This window comes from Cebidichthys violaceus, unplaced genomic scaffold (assembly GCF_023349555.1).
Source record: "Cebidichthys violaceus isolate CVI_PGR_0920_01 unplaced genomic scaffold, fCebVio1.0.p SCAF_22, whole genome shotgun sequence".
In the NCBI taxonomy this organism is placed as follows: domain Eukaryota; kingdom Metazoa; phylum Chordata; class Actinopteri; order Perciformes; family Stichaeidae; genus Cebidichthys; species Cebidichthys violaceus.
Window position 1 is genome coordinate 1756421 of NW_027176395.1, and position 14528 is coordinate 1770948.

Below are 14528 nucleotides of genomic sequence, written 5' to 3' on the forward strand. Positions count from 1 at the left end.
CACAGACTGTATAGAGGAAGGGGACGTAGTCATCGTTCGGCCATCTTGACTTTTTGCAACCGGTGAACGGAAGTGACCATATTTGGTCTGCTGCAAGTGGGAGACGGATCGGTCAAAGTGACCCCAGCCGGCACAATTGTCCGTTCGTTGTGCCCGCCCCCTCACGCCACACCTCCCACTCTGAGACTGGAGACCTCCCACTCCGAGCTGCTGCTCCCACAGGCGGTGCACTTACTTCAGCAGCGTCTCGTTCCAGACCCCCCACCACCACCACCACCACCCCACCCCCCCGCAGCGTGCTGCCGTGTGACCCGGCGGTTTCTCGGTGGGTTGATGACGTAGGAACCTGTGCTCCCTTTAATGGGCCGGAGCTGTAGTAATAAAACATGCTGATGTAGTCAATTAGCAGCTAATACAACAAGCTCTCCAGACATATTATGATCACTGGAGAACTCATAGTCCTTATAATGTAATGATGTACTACATCATCAGGAAATGTATTATCACAGGATCAGATTTTATTACACTTTCACTCCATTTAGAGAAACATTTCATTAAATCCTCTTATTTCATTTGCTCATAACTCTTAAAAAGCTGCCCATAAAAAAACAAAAAAAACAATACTGCACTAATTCTCTGCAGTTCCCCGAAACAGCATTAAGCCATGAAAAAAAATTATGATTTTAAAGCAAAGCTAATGAAAGTCTGTGCTGCAGTTTTGAGATGATTGAACAGTAAAATTCTCCCTTGGAACCGTTGCTGATCCGACCGTACGAGTCTAAAGCAGCTTCTAAATGATGCAGGACAGAAAACTGAGGAGGGAATTACAATATTTTATTGACTTCTGTCCTTAAAACGTATAATAGCAATTGTTTGTTTTTTTTATCGGTGAGCTGTAGGGATGCACGGATACCAATATCAGGCCGATAGCGACTCAAATAGCTGGACTGGGTATCGTGGGGGCAGATCTACGCATTTCAATTCTACATGTATAAACTATGTACCTTTTATATACCGGAATGTTGATTCCTGTTTATGTTTTGACCAAAGGTTTACAGTTCATTTTCATTGCCAATCGGCGTCGCCTCAGCTCCAGATCATGATGCAAATGAACCAAGACATGCGGACACGAACGGCAAATCTGCTTCCTGCGTGCGGAGGCAGCGACGTCAGCGGTGTTCTTTGTGGCGCTGTGAGGCCCCGGTAGATTAACCGGAGCGCCGCTTTAAGATTCTACCAGAGCCGCGCCTTCCATCTCCTCCTCTCTCCTGAGGTCAGCGTTCGCTGCACCGCCGCGCAGAACAAAAGGCTTACTTCTGAGGTGATCAATCCTGAAGTGAAAGGTAAGGAGAGAGGGAGAGAGAGGGAGAGAGAGAGAGCAGGAGGCAGCAGTGAAGGTCACTTGCACAGGAAGCTGGGAATCTTTGGGAGCGAGCGCATCCTCCGTAGAGAGGAGGCCTCGTTAATGGTTTCCTCCGCATAGTCAAGCTAACAAGAGTCTCCTCGGGAACCTGACAGGATGCGGATTCATCAAAACGTGATGAAAAAGAAAGCGGGAGCCTCTGCAGCGCTGGCAGCCGGGTGTTAGAAGACCAGCGTCACTCCGTCTGAGTCCACCGCAAATACCAACTTCAGTCCAATGAGGAATAAAATAACCAGCGTGCAAATAGTAGACGGCTGAGAGTACTTATCACGCATGTATGCGTTTGTTCGGCTCGCTCTCTGGGGTCCTTCTCCGTCTTTGTGAACAAACAAACGTTTGCAGTATTCGGGTGCACACATTTTATGATCCGTAGTGGTGCAACAGATCATAAAACTCAGGCTTCAGATCAGCACAAAAGAAAAAAAAGGGGAGCAAGTATAACTTTTAGAGATCCCTGATCACGTTTCTTTTGCTGCCGATACTAATTGCAGATCACCGATGATCCGTATTTGCAGATACAGATCACTTTTGTTGTTTGATTATAGCAGCTGGTCTACGAGGATCCAGGCTCTTTTTTTGGCCACTTACCAATTCCAACCGCTCTGAAGTCAGTAAACCATCAACAATTGAAAATGTTATCCTCTTACTTCGTTATAGTCATCTATTGTGTTTGTTCATTAAGGCACACAATTCAAATGATTAGGAAATAATATCTTGACAAATCTTGTCAATGATGTATTATAAACTGCTGAGAGTTTAGTGTAAACAGGTTATAGTTCCCTCTCTAATATAATAAGTTTGATATCAACATTTTACGAGAGCACATGTGAACACATCATGGCAACGTTATAATTGACCTTTACCCGCTACTAATTGTCACCGAACGGAGCCTGAACGCATCGTAATGTAACCGCACGCCACCTTCGTTCGTTAGCCGTTAGCAGTGCTGCTAACGCTACTAGCTTCAGTCAATTTAAAGACGTTTTGGTTGTTTACAATGTAACATTATCAGAAAGCCTAAATGTCCATGTCCTGATTACATATTTTACTGAACATTGTCGGATAACGATGTCAGAAAAACTTTCATTTGTGTATTTAATCTGCGGTTCACGTGTCGTACCGTGAGGGGCGGTCCGTACGGATCTCAGACCCGTCACACCTACTAATCTGTGAACGAGCGTCGGTCGGTTGCATTGTGGCCTCTTCCCACCTTCTTTTGTTTCAGCGCAGCGTTGGCGCTCGTGTCATTGCACCTTTATCTGCGTGTGGGTGACCTCTCGGTGTGTGTGTGTGTGTGAACACGTGGCGTCTTTGTCTCTCAGAGTTCCCGAGATGCTCCTAAACCCCACTAATCTTAATTCCACAGAGATGGCGCATATAATTAGAGCTTGGATCGGTGCCAGTGTCTTATTGCTCACGATGTACAGGCTGGCTTGCGGTCCCGACCCCGAGTGCACTGTGGGTGACCCCCATTCATCCTAGCAACAATACCCCCCCCCCCCCCCCCCCCCACCACCCCTCCACCCGTCCATCATGGCCGTGGTGCAGGGCTTATGATAAGCCCACAACCTCTGTCAGACCCCTGCTCCTCTTTTATTCCGTTTCATCTCATCTCAGGCCGTCTTCACTTTCTCTACTTTTCATTTTTTATTTTTTTTTTATCCTCCCGCTGCCGTCTCATTGCCTCCGTCAGTGTTCTCTTAGCTTTAACCTCCGAACTGCCTCGCTCCACCTCTCCCGTCACTCTGAAGTCAAACTGTGACTCATCTAACGACTGCTCACTAGTGCAGATCTGTTCACACTCATAAAGCGTGCGATACGTTGTAGGTTAATGTCGGCACACCATGGAATTCCTGTTTTCCTTTTTATCTGTGCGTTACAACAGAGAGCCGAGCCTCACACTGAAGCTCACGCTGCTTCACCTCTTTATCGCTTCATTTACCTCTTTAATAGGTGTTGCAACTACAAATCACAAGTTTCATCACAATACGATATTATATCGATTCTTTGGACAACAATAGGATATTTGCTGATATCGCAATAAGATTACAATTTGATTCAATTTAGTTCCTGTGATTGATGTGAGATGATATCTTAGCCCCATTTCACACAAGAAGTCACATTTACATATAAGCATATAAGCAATTTCATTACTGGGCGTTGCCACGGGAACTTCAAAACAAAGGCGCGTCTTAAAAGATGAGGATATGTGTCGTTTCTTTTCCACTTTGCATCGATGATCATTGAATTGATATGAAGATCCAGGTCGACGTATCGTTGCAACTGAAGAATTAGCATCTGAAGAGGGCGGCTCACATTGGCTTGTGATGAGTCAAAACACAGCAAAAGAGTGATTACAGAGTCAACATACAGTACAAAGACATTATTTCAGATGCTTAAAAACATGTAAACTGCTCAGTTTCAGCAGAAAACGTAGCCCTTTTTTTTTGTCTTGATCATATATATGCTGTATTAAAAATGTTCCTTTCATTTGAACAAGAGGCTGGCAGTTTGCAAAGATTAAAAAGCACAATTGAAAATAAAGAACAAAACCAAAATTCACACAACGCAACGTGACAAAAAGGGTCAAACTGACACGTAGACCCGGAGTATTGAAACGCAACACGGTGGGTAAGTTTAAAAAAACACAGAGTTAGGGGTGTCCAAGTCATAATTACACAATCGGCACAGTGGGCCGCATTGATTTGGTTCATATTTTAGATCCAGGTCCGGGTGTGATTCATATATCGGGAACAAAATGTTTCAACAGAAAACCTCATTTCTACGGAGGCTGACTGAACGATGTTTTTATTTAAAAATACATCTCTGGACGTGTAAGAGTATTAATGCCTGGCTTTGGTCTACTTGTACTCAGTGTTTTGTGTTTTTCTAGGGTCTCCCGTCCTCACACGAGCTCTGCCACAGATCACTCACATGTTGAGGCTTCTTGTCCTCCGAGTGATTCAGTTGAAGATCTCACCTCGGGAGTGTCGGCTTTAGACGGAGACGTGTGTGAGCGCTCACCCTGTGGGTTGAGGAAAATGCTCTCCGAGTGAATTCATTTTTAGGGTTTCCATTTTTCCCCCCGACCACCTGAAGTTTCTTTACTTTTCATTGTTTCATTTTCTCCTCCCGCTCCGTTGATCGTCCGCTCCTCTCTGATGGCGTATTGATCAGCGTTGTGGACGAGGCGCTGAAGGCGCTGAAGTCGCTGAATGCGTACGGGTGCGTTGCAGGAGATTGACGGGGCTCAGACGGAGAGGAGGAGGAGGAGGGGGGGGGGGTGAGATGGACGGAGAGGTGCGTGGCAGGGACAGCGGGAGGCCGGTGGTGAGAAGGAAGGGGGGGGGAGAGGAAGAGAGAAACAAAAGGATGTGGAGGGAGTGAGGGAGGGATCAAAGCCTTCTCCCTTGTCAGCATTCACAGCGTGCGTCCTCCACACCCCACCTCACCGCCGGAGAGATGGAGAGATGGAGAGATGAAGCGAGGTAGAAGCAGCAAGCCGCTAACGTTGCTTCACAGGCGAAGATTTCCTTCCCTTCTCCTCCCTCCCTCCCTCCCTTCCTTCCCTCCTTCCCCTCCCTCCATGATTCTCACTCCAGTTTTCCTTCAGTGATGCTGAAGGATGATTGAGAGCTCTTCTTCCACCGACAGCATTTTTAAACAGACGCATCAATAAATAAACGACTTGATGTAGTGCGTATTGTGTGTGTGTGTGTGTGTGTGTGTGTGTGTGTGTGTGTGTGTGTGTGTGTGTGTGTGTTCTGTGCGCCCGGGCGATCCAGCACTCCATCCCCTCTTCCCAGGGGCGAACTCTTTGAACGCCTTTGTCTTTCTCTCTGCTCCCATTTCTTTCTCTGCACTCTCCCAAAGCTTTTATATATATATATATTTTCTTCCTTCACTGTGTGCGTTCATCGTCACTCGTCCCTCTCCAACATCCTCCCTCGTTCTCCCGTCTCATTTCCCTTCTCTTCTGTTTCTCTCCTGTATCTCGCTCGTCTTCTTCTCTGTATTTTTTTTTCTCTCACTCGCTCCCTCTCTCTCTCTCTCTCTCTCTCTCTCTCTCTCTCTCTCTCTCTCTCTCTCTCTCTCTCTCTCTCTCTCTCTCTCTGCACTCTGCTGACGCACTCAATCTCTTTGGCACACGGCTGCTCACTTTTCAGAACGCTGGAGCACAATTCCCTCCGACGTCTCCTTTGAGTGTGTATGTGAGCGAGTGAACGCGGGCATTTCTGAATCCACACATTTCATCTGAGGCCGCAACCAATTTTACGATTTTCGTCATTATTGATCAATGTGTGTGTGTGTGTGTGTGTGTGTGTGTGTGTGTGTGTGTGTGTGTGTGTGTGTGTGTGTGTGTGTGTGTGTGTGTGTGTGTGTGTGTGTGTGTCAGCAGCAGTGTTTTCAGCTGCAGCAAGAAGAAGAAGCTCTGAGCAATTGGCGCCTAAAGAGACAGATATCTCCTTCTTGAGACCGAATCTATGGTCTTGGCGCTTGTGTGTTCACACTCATGTTGGTGCTTCACATTGTTTACATATTCCTATTTTTCTATTATGTGCATTTTATTTCAAACATGCTAACTTCACCTGCAGGCACATTAGCTCGTGCCATTTTCTAATTTCCCTCTTCTGTGTGCGCGTTGGAGAGAATTCATTAGCATTAATGAAAATGTACACACACACACACACACACACACACACACACACACACACACACACACACACATACATGACTGCTCATGTGCAGGTATCTCCCAACTACCTGCCCGCCTGTACGTGTGCTCCGCCCGTCTCTCTGCACACGTCTCATAATTAGTTTTATTTATGCACAGTTGGCTCTGCCGCAGTCAGATATTCGTTCACACACACACACACACACACACACACACACACACACACACACTAACTACCCTGCAGAAAAAACTGAGAGCCAATTTAAGAAGTAGGCGACTTGCACTGTAGCTCCTCTGGCTTCTGGTTATCTTTGGAGCGCTGAGTGTTTGCTGTACAGCAGCTGCCTACTCGCAGCACGGCATAATGAGATTTGTGCAAATTGTATCTTCTGCAGGACTCGGTCCAAGACGGCTGTGCTCAGAATTCTCACGCCGCCTAGACTCGACGACGACGGCGGTCCGGTCTCTCTTTCTATCTCCAGCCCTCCCCTGTGTCACCTCTGGTGTGAAACCTCTGACCAGCTGGGCGGTGTAGTCCTCAGGGACACGACTGTAAATTGCAGATTTGAGGACGCATCGCTTACAACCAAACTATACCTCAGATCTTTGGTTCAGTTTGTTTTCTGGCCAGCGTTTCTGTCGGGCACATCAACAATTCAATCACAGACTTCCGCTCTGAATTGTAGCGATGTAGCGACATGTTTGTTTAGCACGTGTTTGATCGTGTTTGTCGCCATGTTGGACTCTCTTGTAGCGATGTGGCCATGTTCCCAGACCTCAGAAGGTGATTTTGAGGGTGAAATGTTGTCGTAGCAAAACAGAATGAGGGCCAACGCTTTGCTGAAAAAAGACCCATGTTGCAAAAGGACTACATTTTCTTGAACCCTTTTAACTGTATTGTTGTTGAGCACATTGTTCTGGCTCTCTGTTGTTGTTGTTGTTGTTGTTGTTGTTGTTGTGTTGTGGCCATGGATACAGGATCCATACTGATGTCATGTTACAACCCTCAAATGCTTTCTTTGGTTCAGACTGAAAAAAAGTCATTTCCAGTAGCAGCAGGTAGTTATTGTAAGAGTGAAACTGTCTTTTATATTTGAGACGACATTATCGTCGTCGTCGTTGTTGTTATTTTATATTTCTCTTCAGTGAAGCTAATCGTGACGGGGCAGACGAGACAGAGCTTCAAACTAGTTGTGTGACGGGATTAACACGACGGGGCGAAACAGACAAAAATCAAAGAATAACAAAATGTTGGATCTAATGTTGCGCGGTGTGTTTGGTAGCGACGGTGCAGGGCCGTCTGTCTTAGTGTTCCTGTGAGTGTGTATGTGGAGCCATAGGGGAGGTCGTTTTTGAAAAAGAATTAAGAAATAGAGAGAGAGGGAGGAATAAATTAGTTTTCCTGGCAGGGATAGCTAATGATGTCTCATGGTTCAACCATTTTATGATATGTTGTCTTTATTCTCATTTTTTTAATTTTCTTTTCTGAAGGCATTACATTACATATTGGCTGTTGAACATAGAGAAGCACTTAGCCGCAAAAACGTCCCTCAGGAGATGGTGGAGACCAAAACAAAGCAAAAAGAGTGAATTTTTTTTGATTTTTTCAGATGCACAGAAACACGATTCTAATTAAATGATAATGTTGCAAGATCATCTGCAAGATGTGTAATAGGAAACCAAAAGCTAACAAGTTTGTTAACAACTTTATGGAGTATTAATAATTACATTGCATCTTTACAGCTTGTCCCCAAGTTGTGAAATTGGTGATCATGATTGAACAAATAAAATCAAATTCTACCTAGAGAAGGATTAAATTGTCTTGAAGACATTAAAATCTGTGTCTCTCTGCCTTTAATGCCTGTAGTTTTCTGGTTTGTTATTAACTGTCAATAAACATTGTTTTTAAATTCAGGTTGATGAAACTTGCAGAGCTCCGATTGCCCTCGAGCAAGAAACTCCATCGGAGCAGCTTATTGTTGGGTAACGCAGACTATCGACTGTGGACAGTTCCCCGTTGTACAGTAGAAGTATATATATATATATATTTTTTTTTTATTGTGAATATGAGAAAGAAAGCAGCACATCATTCCAGCCGGGCGTCACCGTGTTAGACAAGAGGCCAGGCGCTTTGCAGAGAGGCTGAGGGGAGGTGGACTGAATCTATAAAGTTTGTTTACCGCAACATTCAGATGCTCCTCCATCTGCTCTTTATCCACTAAATCAATTCTGTTGCTTTTGTGCTTATCAAGGAGCTCCGATTATGAAAGAGGATGTGTCTGCATGCAGATTTTGCTCACTTCTTTCTGCACGCTGTTTGCCAAACAGACGCAAAGTGAAGTTGCAAGAACTTCTTTCAGTCATCTTGAGTTTATAAGTTCATTATCTTACCTGGGAGTGAAACCTGACTCTTAGGAGTGTTGAGCTCTGGTTGGTCGGCCACAAAGTCCCAGAATGTATCGGTACTTGACGAGAGTTAGTGTTGATAGCTTGTAATTTGTGTCCCCAGGGTACCGTGGCGCTACACACCCAGCAGTCATCACACCCGCTATCGGGCTCCGTGTTTTGGCTCTCGGATGCTTCACAGGGTGGCACGTCTAATCATGACAAATCGGGGACTCGGCACAACGAGTTGCTCATTTGCGTTTTCATTTGTTGCTGCGCGTCGACTGCTCTGGTGGCGGTGCAGAGCGTGCGGCAACAAGTCGCCGGACCGGGCGTGTCGGAGGCTTCAGCCTGTTTATATTCATGTTCGTGGTAATGAGGCTTTGTGCTGGGATTCATTCATACTTCATGGTTGTTATTGTTCTATTATGCATTACATTGTTTCTGTTTATAGTGTCTGCTTGTCATTTCTTAATCTCCTCCACAATAAGTTCTAATTCTGTTTTGTTTTATTAAGCACTTTCATGTTTTATTAACTCGCAAATTTGCTAATTAACTCACTCACTAAAATATCTTAATATTAATTTGTGCAGTATCCAAGTAGGTCGCGCACCATCCTCTGTCAGATGACAGCAAAGTGGCTGCAGTGTGAATAATTTACATATTCATCTGCCAATGTGATTCATCGATTCATCCTTTGGTTCATAAAATGTCAGGAATAACGATTGCCGTACCAATTACAAGGAGAAGTAAAGTCTGGAAAACTGCTCCCTTATTCTTGTGAACTGTCAAAAAAACATGAAATTAAGTAAAATCATGGTTCTACTTACTATACTATACTGTGAGAGAATGCAAAACTTGAGTTTTCAATTTAGATAAATAATTATAGATTTTCATTCTGTCTTTATTTATGTGTTAAGTTGTGTTAAATCGCCCATATTATATTGTTTTTAGACATAGTTTACATTTGGGCCGCAAAATTTTTTACTTTAGGCACTAAATTTAGAGGCTTGATGGCCCGTTGAGCCTGTGCTTAAAATATCACCGTCCATCCACCACTCTCATTTTTATCATTTCAATATGAATATGAAGTTAGCTTAGCTTAGCATAGAGACTGGTAACAGAGGGAAACAGCTAGACGTTAGGTTAGGTTAGCTTAGCTTAGCGTAAAGACTGGTAACAGAGGGAAACAGCTAGAGGTTAGGTTAGGTTAGCTTAGCTTAGCGTAAAGACTGGTAACAGAGGGAAACAGCTAGACGTTAGGTTAGGTTAGCTTAGCTTAGCGTAAAGACTGGTAACAGAGGGAAACAGCTAGACGTTAGGTTAGGTTAGCTTAGCTTAGCGTAAAGACTGGTAACAGAGGGAAACCGCTAGATGTTAGTTTAGCTTAGCGTAAAGACTGGTAACAGAGGGAAACAGCTAGACGTTAGTTTAGCTAAGCTTAGCATAAAGACTGGTAACAGAGGGAAACAGCTAAACCTTAGCTTAGCTTAGCTTAGCGTAAAGACTGATAACAGAGGGAAACAGCTAGACGTTAGGTTAGCTTAGCTTAGCGTAAAGACTGGTAACGGAGGGAAACAGCTAGACGTTAGTTTAGCTTAGCATAAAGACTGGCAACAGAGGGAAACAGCTAAACGTTAGCTTAGCTTAGCATAAAGACTGATAACGGAGGAAAACAGCTGGCCTGGCTCAGTCAAAGCTAACCTCACAGTGACGGCAAGACTCAACATGTAGAAGAAGGTTTGCAGCATGTTAAATAGTGAGCTTTAGCGATGCTGGCAGATTGTGCAGAGCCAGGCTAGCGGTTAACCCCATATTTTTTTTATCGCTAAGCTAACCAGCCGCTGGCTGTAGCCGCATATTTAATGGTCATGAAAATGGTATCGATCTCATTTATTAGTCAGCAGGACTGTGAATAAGCATATTCCCTCCATGTTGAATCATTCTTTTTTTTTCTTTTTTTAAAGTAGTGGCTCAGGGAAAGTAAAGGTTCATCTCCTCCTCGCCCAGCTGTTTCAACAGAGAGGAGCGTTGGGAGGATTTGGCTACAGGCGCACACCAACAGACACATGCAGGAATTTAATGAGCTGGCTCGCTCCACAAAGAGAACTCGGGACATTAAATTTAGACATTTCTTTCTTTTTTTTCTCGCTTTTTCCAGGCTATGCTGTAGAGAGAAAGAGACTTTCCCTTAAGCTATTTGTGTAACCCTTTGCTCAGGATATGATTATAAGGCATTTAATTAAGAGAGAAAAGGCCAACAAGCCAATAGACACAATTGACAGCCTCACAGGAGGATGAAAACGCTCAGCAGATTAATTACAAGCTGTTTTGACCCCTCCACCACCCCCCCCCCCCCCCCGTGAACACGCATCGCCACAGAGAAAGGGCCGTGCGTGCTTTCTACAGTGCGTGTTTTCACGTTGAATTGCACTGCTGCCCTTTACTTGCACTTATTCTCTGCCAAAAAAAACCCTCTCTCTAATGAGACAGAGGCCGGCGGGTCGCGTCGAGCGCCGTTTGACGTTTGCCTACATGTAAAACTCTTCACACGTGAACCGCATCGCTCTCCGTCGCCGGGTAGACTCTCTCTTTTTTTCCCCTCGCTCGTGCATCGGTTGCAGGTGTTTTTGTGTTTTGTGTGTCGAGGGGTGCGCCGCTTGCTTTTCGGGTCTTGACAGTTGACGCCGTGTCTCTATTTATAGCGCTTTTGGCTGCGTTTGGCGGCCGACACAGGTGCATCGCCTTGTTTACTGTGGTCTTACCTCCTCCTTCACTGCCCTCATTGTCCCCCTCCCTCTTCTCCTCACCCTCTGCGTCGTTCACATCATTACGCATCCGCATCCACCTCCCTCCCTGGTTCTGTTAATTTGCCTTATTTCGGTGCTTTCTCTTCCTCGGCTCCTGTTTCCTCCTCTCCTTCCCTCATAATCACCTCCCTCCTCTTCCTCTGGCCGAGGTCCATGATATAAATCAGAGCAAAATGAGACTGCTCCGCCTTGCAGTGGTGGTGGAAGAAGCTACGTTTAAAGTACATTTACTCAAGTACACTTTAAAAGGGTACTTTACTGCACTAGTACCATGGCATGGTTGTTTATTCTGCACCACAACATTTAACAGAGAAATTAAGAAATACTTTTCACCGCACTATATTAATCTGACAACTACGAAAGCAAAACAACTTATAAAACACGCTTTTTACTGGTGGCCGACAGGAAGCATAGAAGCTAGAATTAACTGCACCACTGCTATTCTGGCCTCATTCTATAGCTACTATATAATTTACTTATATGTTATGGATTAGTCATACGCTATTAATTAAGCATGTCTTTGGGTTGCCAGGTTCATTCCGATCATTACTGATTTTTAAGGCATCATCCTGGCTCATGATCACGTTGCCTCCTCTATTTCAAGTCGCGTGTGAAACCTTTAAACACAACCGTGTGTTAACACATTCTATCCAGTAACTACAGACGAAGGACCTGCTGCGCAGTTGACAACGAGCAGTCTGTGTTTATCTGTCGCTGACCTCTTCCTCTTCCTCCTCCTCTTCCTCCTCCCTAGCAACTGCTGAGGGAGATGCAACAGATGGCCAGCCGGCCTTTCGCCACCATCAACGTCGCCTTGGAGACGGACGACGAGCCACCTGACCTGATAGGAGGAAACGTCAAGGTGAGCGCAGCCTTTTTTTATTTTTATTTAAGAGCAAACGCCGCAGAACCCTCGGAGAGCTACCTTTCTTTTTTTTGGGCTGACGGGACGCTCCGTCCGTCATCGGTGGCGTCGCTCATCCTCCCTCAAGTGGGAGCTCGGTCTTCTTCCTGTCAACTGCAGTTTGTGATTACAGTCCGCCGTCCTCTCTTAGAAATAAAGGACCCCCTTTTTGGTTCCTAGTGGAACCTTTAGAAACCCTGGTGGAACCAGAGGGTTCGACCTAGAGCCCAACAGACAGGGTTATACCTAGAACCATCTATGAAAGGTCCTGCTATGAGAGGTTCTGGTGTAATGGTTCCACCCAGAAGTCTCTCTAGAGGTTCATTCCAGAACCTTTCCACCTAAACCCACCCCCTGGGTTCTACCAAGAGCTCTCCTTTATATTCCAAGGGTGTCATCGAGAACCCACGAAGGGGGTTCTACGGAGCAAAGGCAACATCTTGAACCCTCGTCGTGTGGCGCCACCCTTTTAAGAATCAAGGTTCACAATCCTTCTGGAGGGTGTTTGGATGAGAGGCGCTGGGTTTTATTCCCAAACTTCAGGTCCAATGTTTTGTAAGTTTTGACAACTAGAGTTCAAATATTACACATTGTGGATTCTAAATCGTGTCCAGACATAAACTTTACATTTTTTACCCTAAGAAGATGTTCAATAATTTACCGACAATTTGACAGGGGGACTTCTTCAAGGTAATAAAAAATCCTTTTTTTTTTTTACCCCGAAACGTTGGTAAATTATTAAATATATTTTTGCATCGACTATTTTTCCTTTACACTTGCGAGGATCTTTAACAGCCGTGCTTCCAACGATCCCTGAAGAACCCTTTCTTCCAAAAAACAAAGGGTTCTTTGGGTGTAAGTCTTGCGAAGAAGCCCTTCAGGAAGAACCCCTTTGGAACCCGTATGTCTACGAGGTATCGATAGATACTCCTCACACCATCTGTTTTACGTCATTCCTCAGCCTAAACTCTTAAAAGGTGACTCCATTAGTTTTCAACAAGCCAAAGGAGGCTCACTGAGGAGGAAGGAGTTTGAAGTGTAGTGCAGCCAATGAGGGCCAACGCAGTGTGCATTTAGCTGGGACCGCGTGAAGCCCTGATGATGATGATGATGATGATGATGATGATGATGATGATGATGAAAGTGGGCTGTTATACCAGTTATAGCCAGTTATTGTGGATAGGCTGTGAATTCTAATGAGAAGGAATTCAGTTAACCCTGGAGTTAAATACATGCAGATGAGAGTATCGTCTTGTAGATTAGGACACTCTACTTAGAAATGAGATAAGAGTTTCATGCCAACATTCGAGATATTCTTCATTTGGAAAAGAGATGATTATTTAACGCCTACTCGCGGGAAATGTTTGCTGGCATGGAAATTAAGGACATTAGGGGACACTATAAAAGTCGCGATTCATCTCACAGAACAGCCTTGTTTTGGTGCGTCGGACCATCTGTGTTTGTGGAACGCTGACGGAGAAATATCGAAAGGTAGCGAAATCTGTCAGTATTGGATGTGTGGAGTGAAAAACCATCGCTCTAACTGTTGAACTGCTCCTGATACTGTATTTTATTACACCGGGTCACATGGTTCAAGTTTTTAATGACGGTCCTGTAGTTGAGATTTGAGTCACATGACTCGACACGAACCCTCGCTTTTAGGTTCTGGGTGTGTTACTATTGTTTTAGTCAAGCTACAAAAGGAGTATTAAAGTATTTCACTTTTTAGCCTTTGTGTAATATTTTGCATTCATTACTTTTTGTGTCTTTTATTGTTGTTTAGCTTGAGATAATACATTTTAATGTGTTTCTTTACTAAGTAAAAACGTACCTCACTTGCCATACTTCCAAATCACAAACAAAGAAAACTGTTTTCTAACCACTAACGGTCTCTGGTCCTGCTGAGGTTTGTAGATATCGCTCTATGAAGCTCCTGCCGCCACCGTCGTTTTAGTTTGCTCTGCTCAAAGCGTTCCAGACGTTTAACGGCACTTTTTCCCTTCGGAAGTGTCGAATAAAGAAAACCTGAATACATTTCATTTTATCTGCAGAGAGAGAGAGAAGTCACACAGCTTAAATGTTATGAATCTTCTGATGAGGAAACCAGACCCATCAGATTTATACAGTGGAGTAAACAAGACGCACAGCGAGGGGAACACCTGCTGTCTCCTAACAATGGGATTAATGCAGTCACAGTCAGAAGAATGGAGGCAGATACAAACCGTCTGCGAGGTCTCCCAATCGACGGCGATGATCTGGATAAAAAAATGACTTCTTTGTCCCGACACTTAAGGAGATTATGTGTGAACGCAATCCGTCGCAGTAATTTGC

The 14528-nt window shown here is 44.6% G+C and overlaps 1 protein-coding gene across 1 annotated transcript in view; it reads left to right on the top strand.

The window, feature by feature from the left end:
- The window catches only part of atrn (attractin), a 104031-nt gene that overhangs the window by 68727 nt on the left and 20776 nt on the right, over positions 1-14528 (top strand). The window contains exon 19 of the mRNA XM_068718130.1: positions 12048-12155. Coding sequence (XP_068574231.1) covers positions 12048-12155 — 108 coding nt within the window. The remainder of the gene's footprint in view (positions 1-12047; positions 12156-14528) is intronic.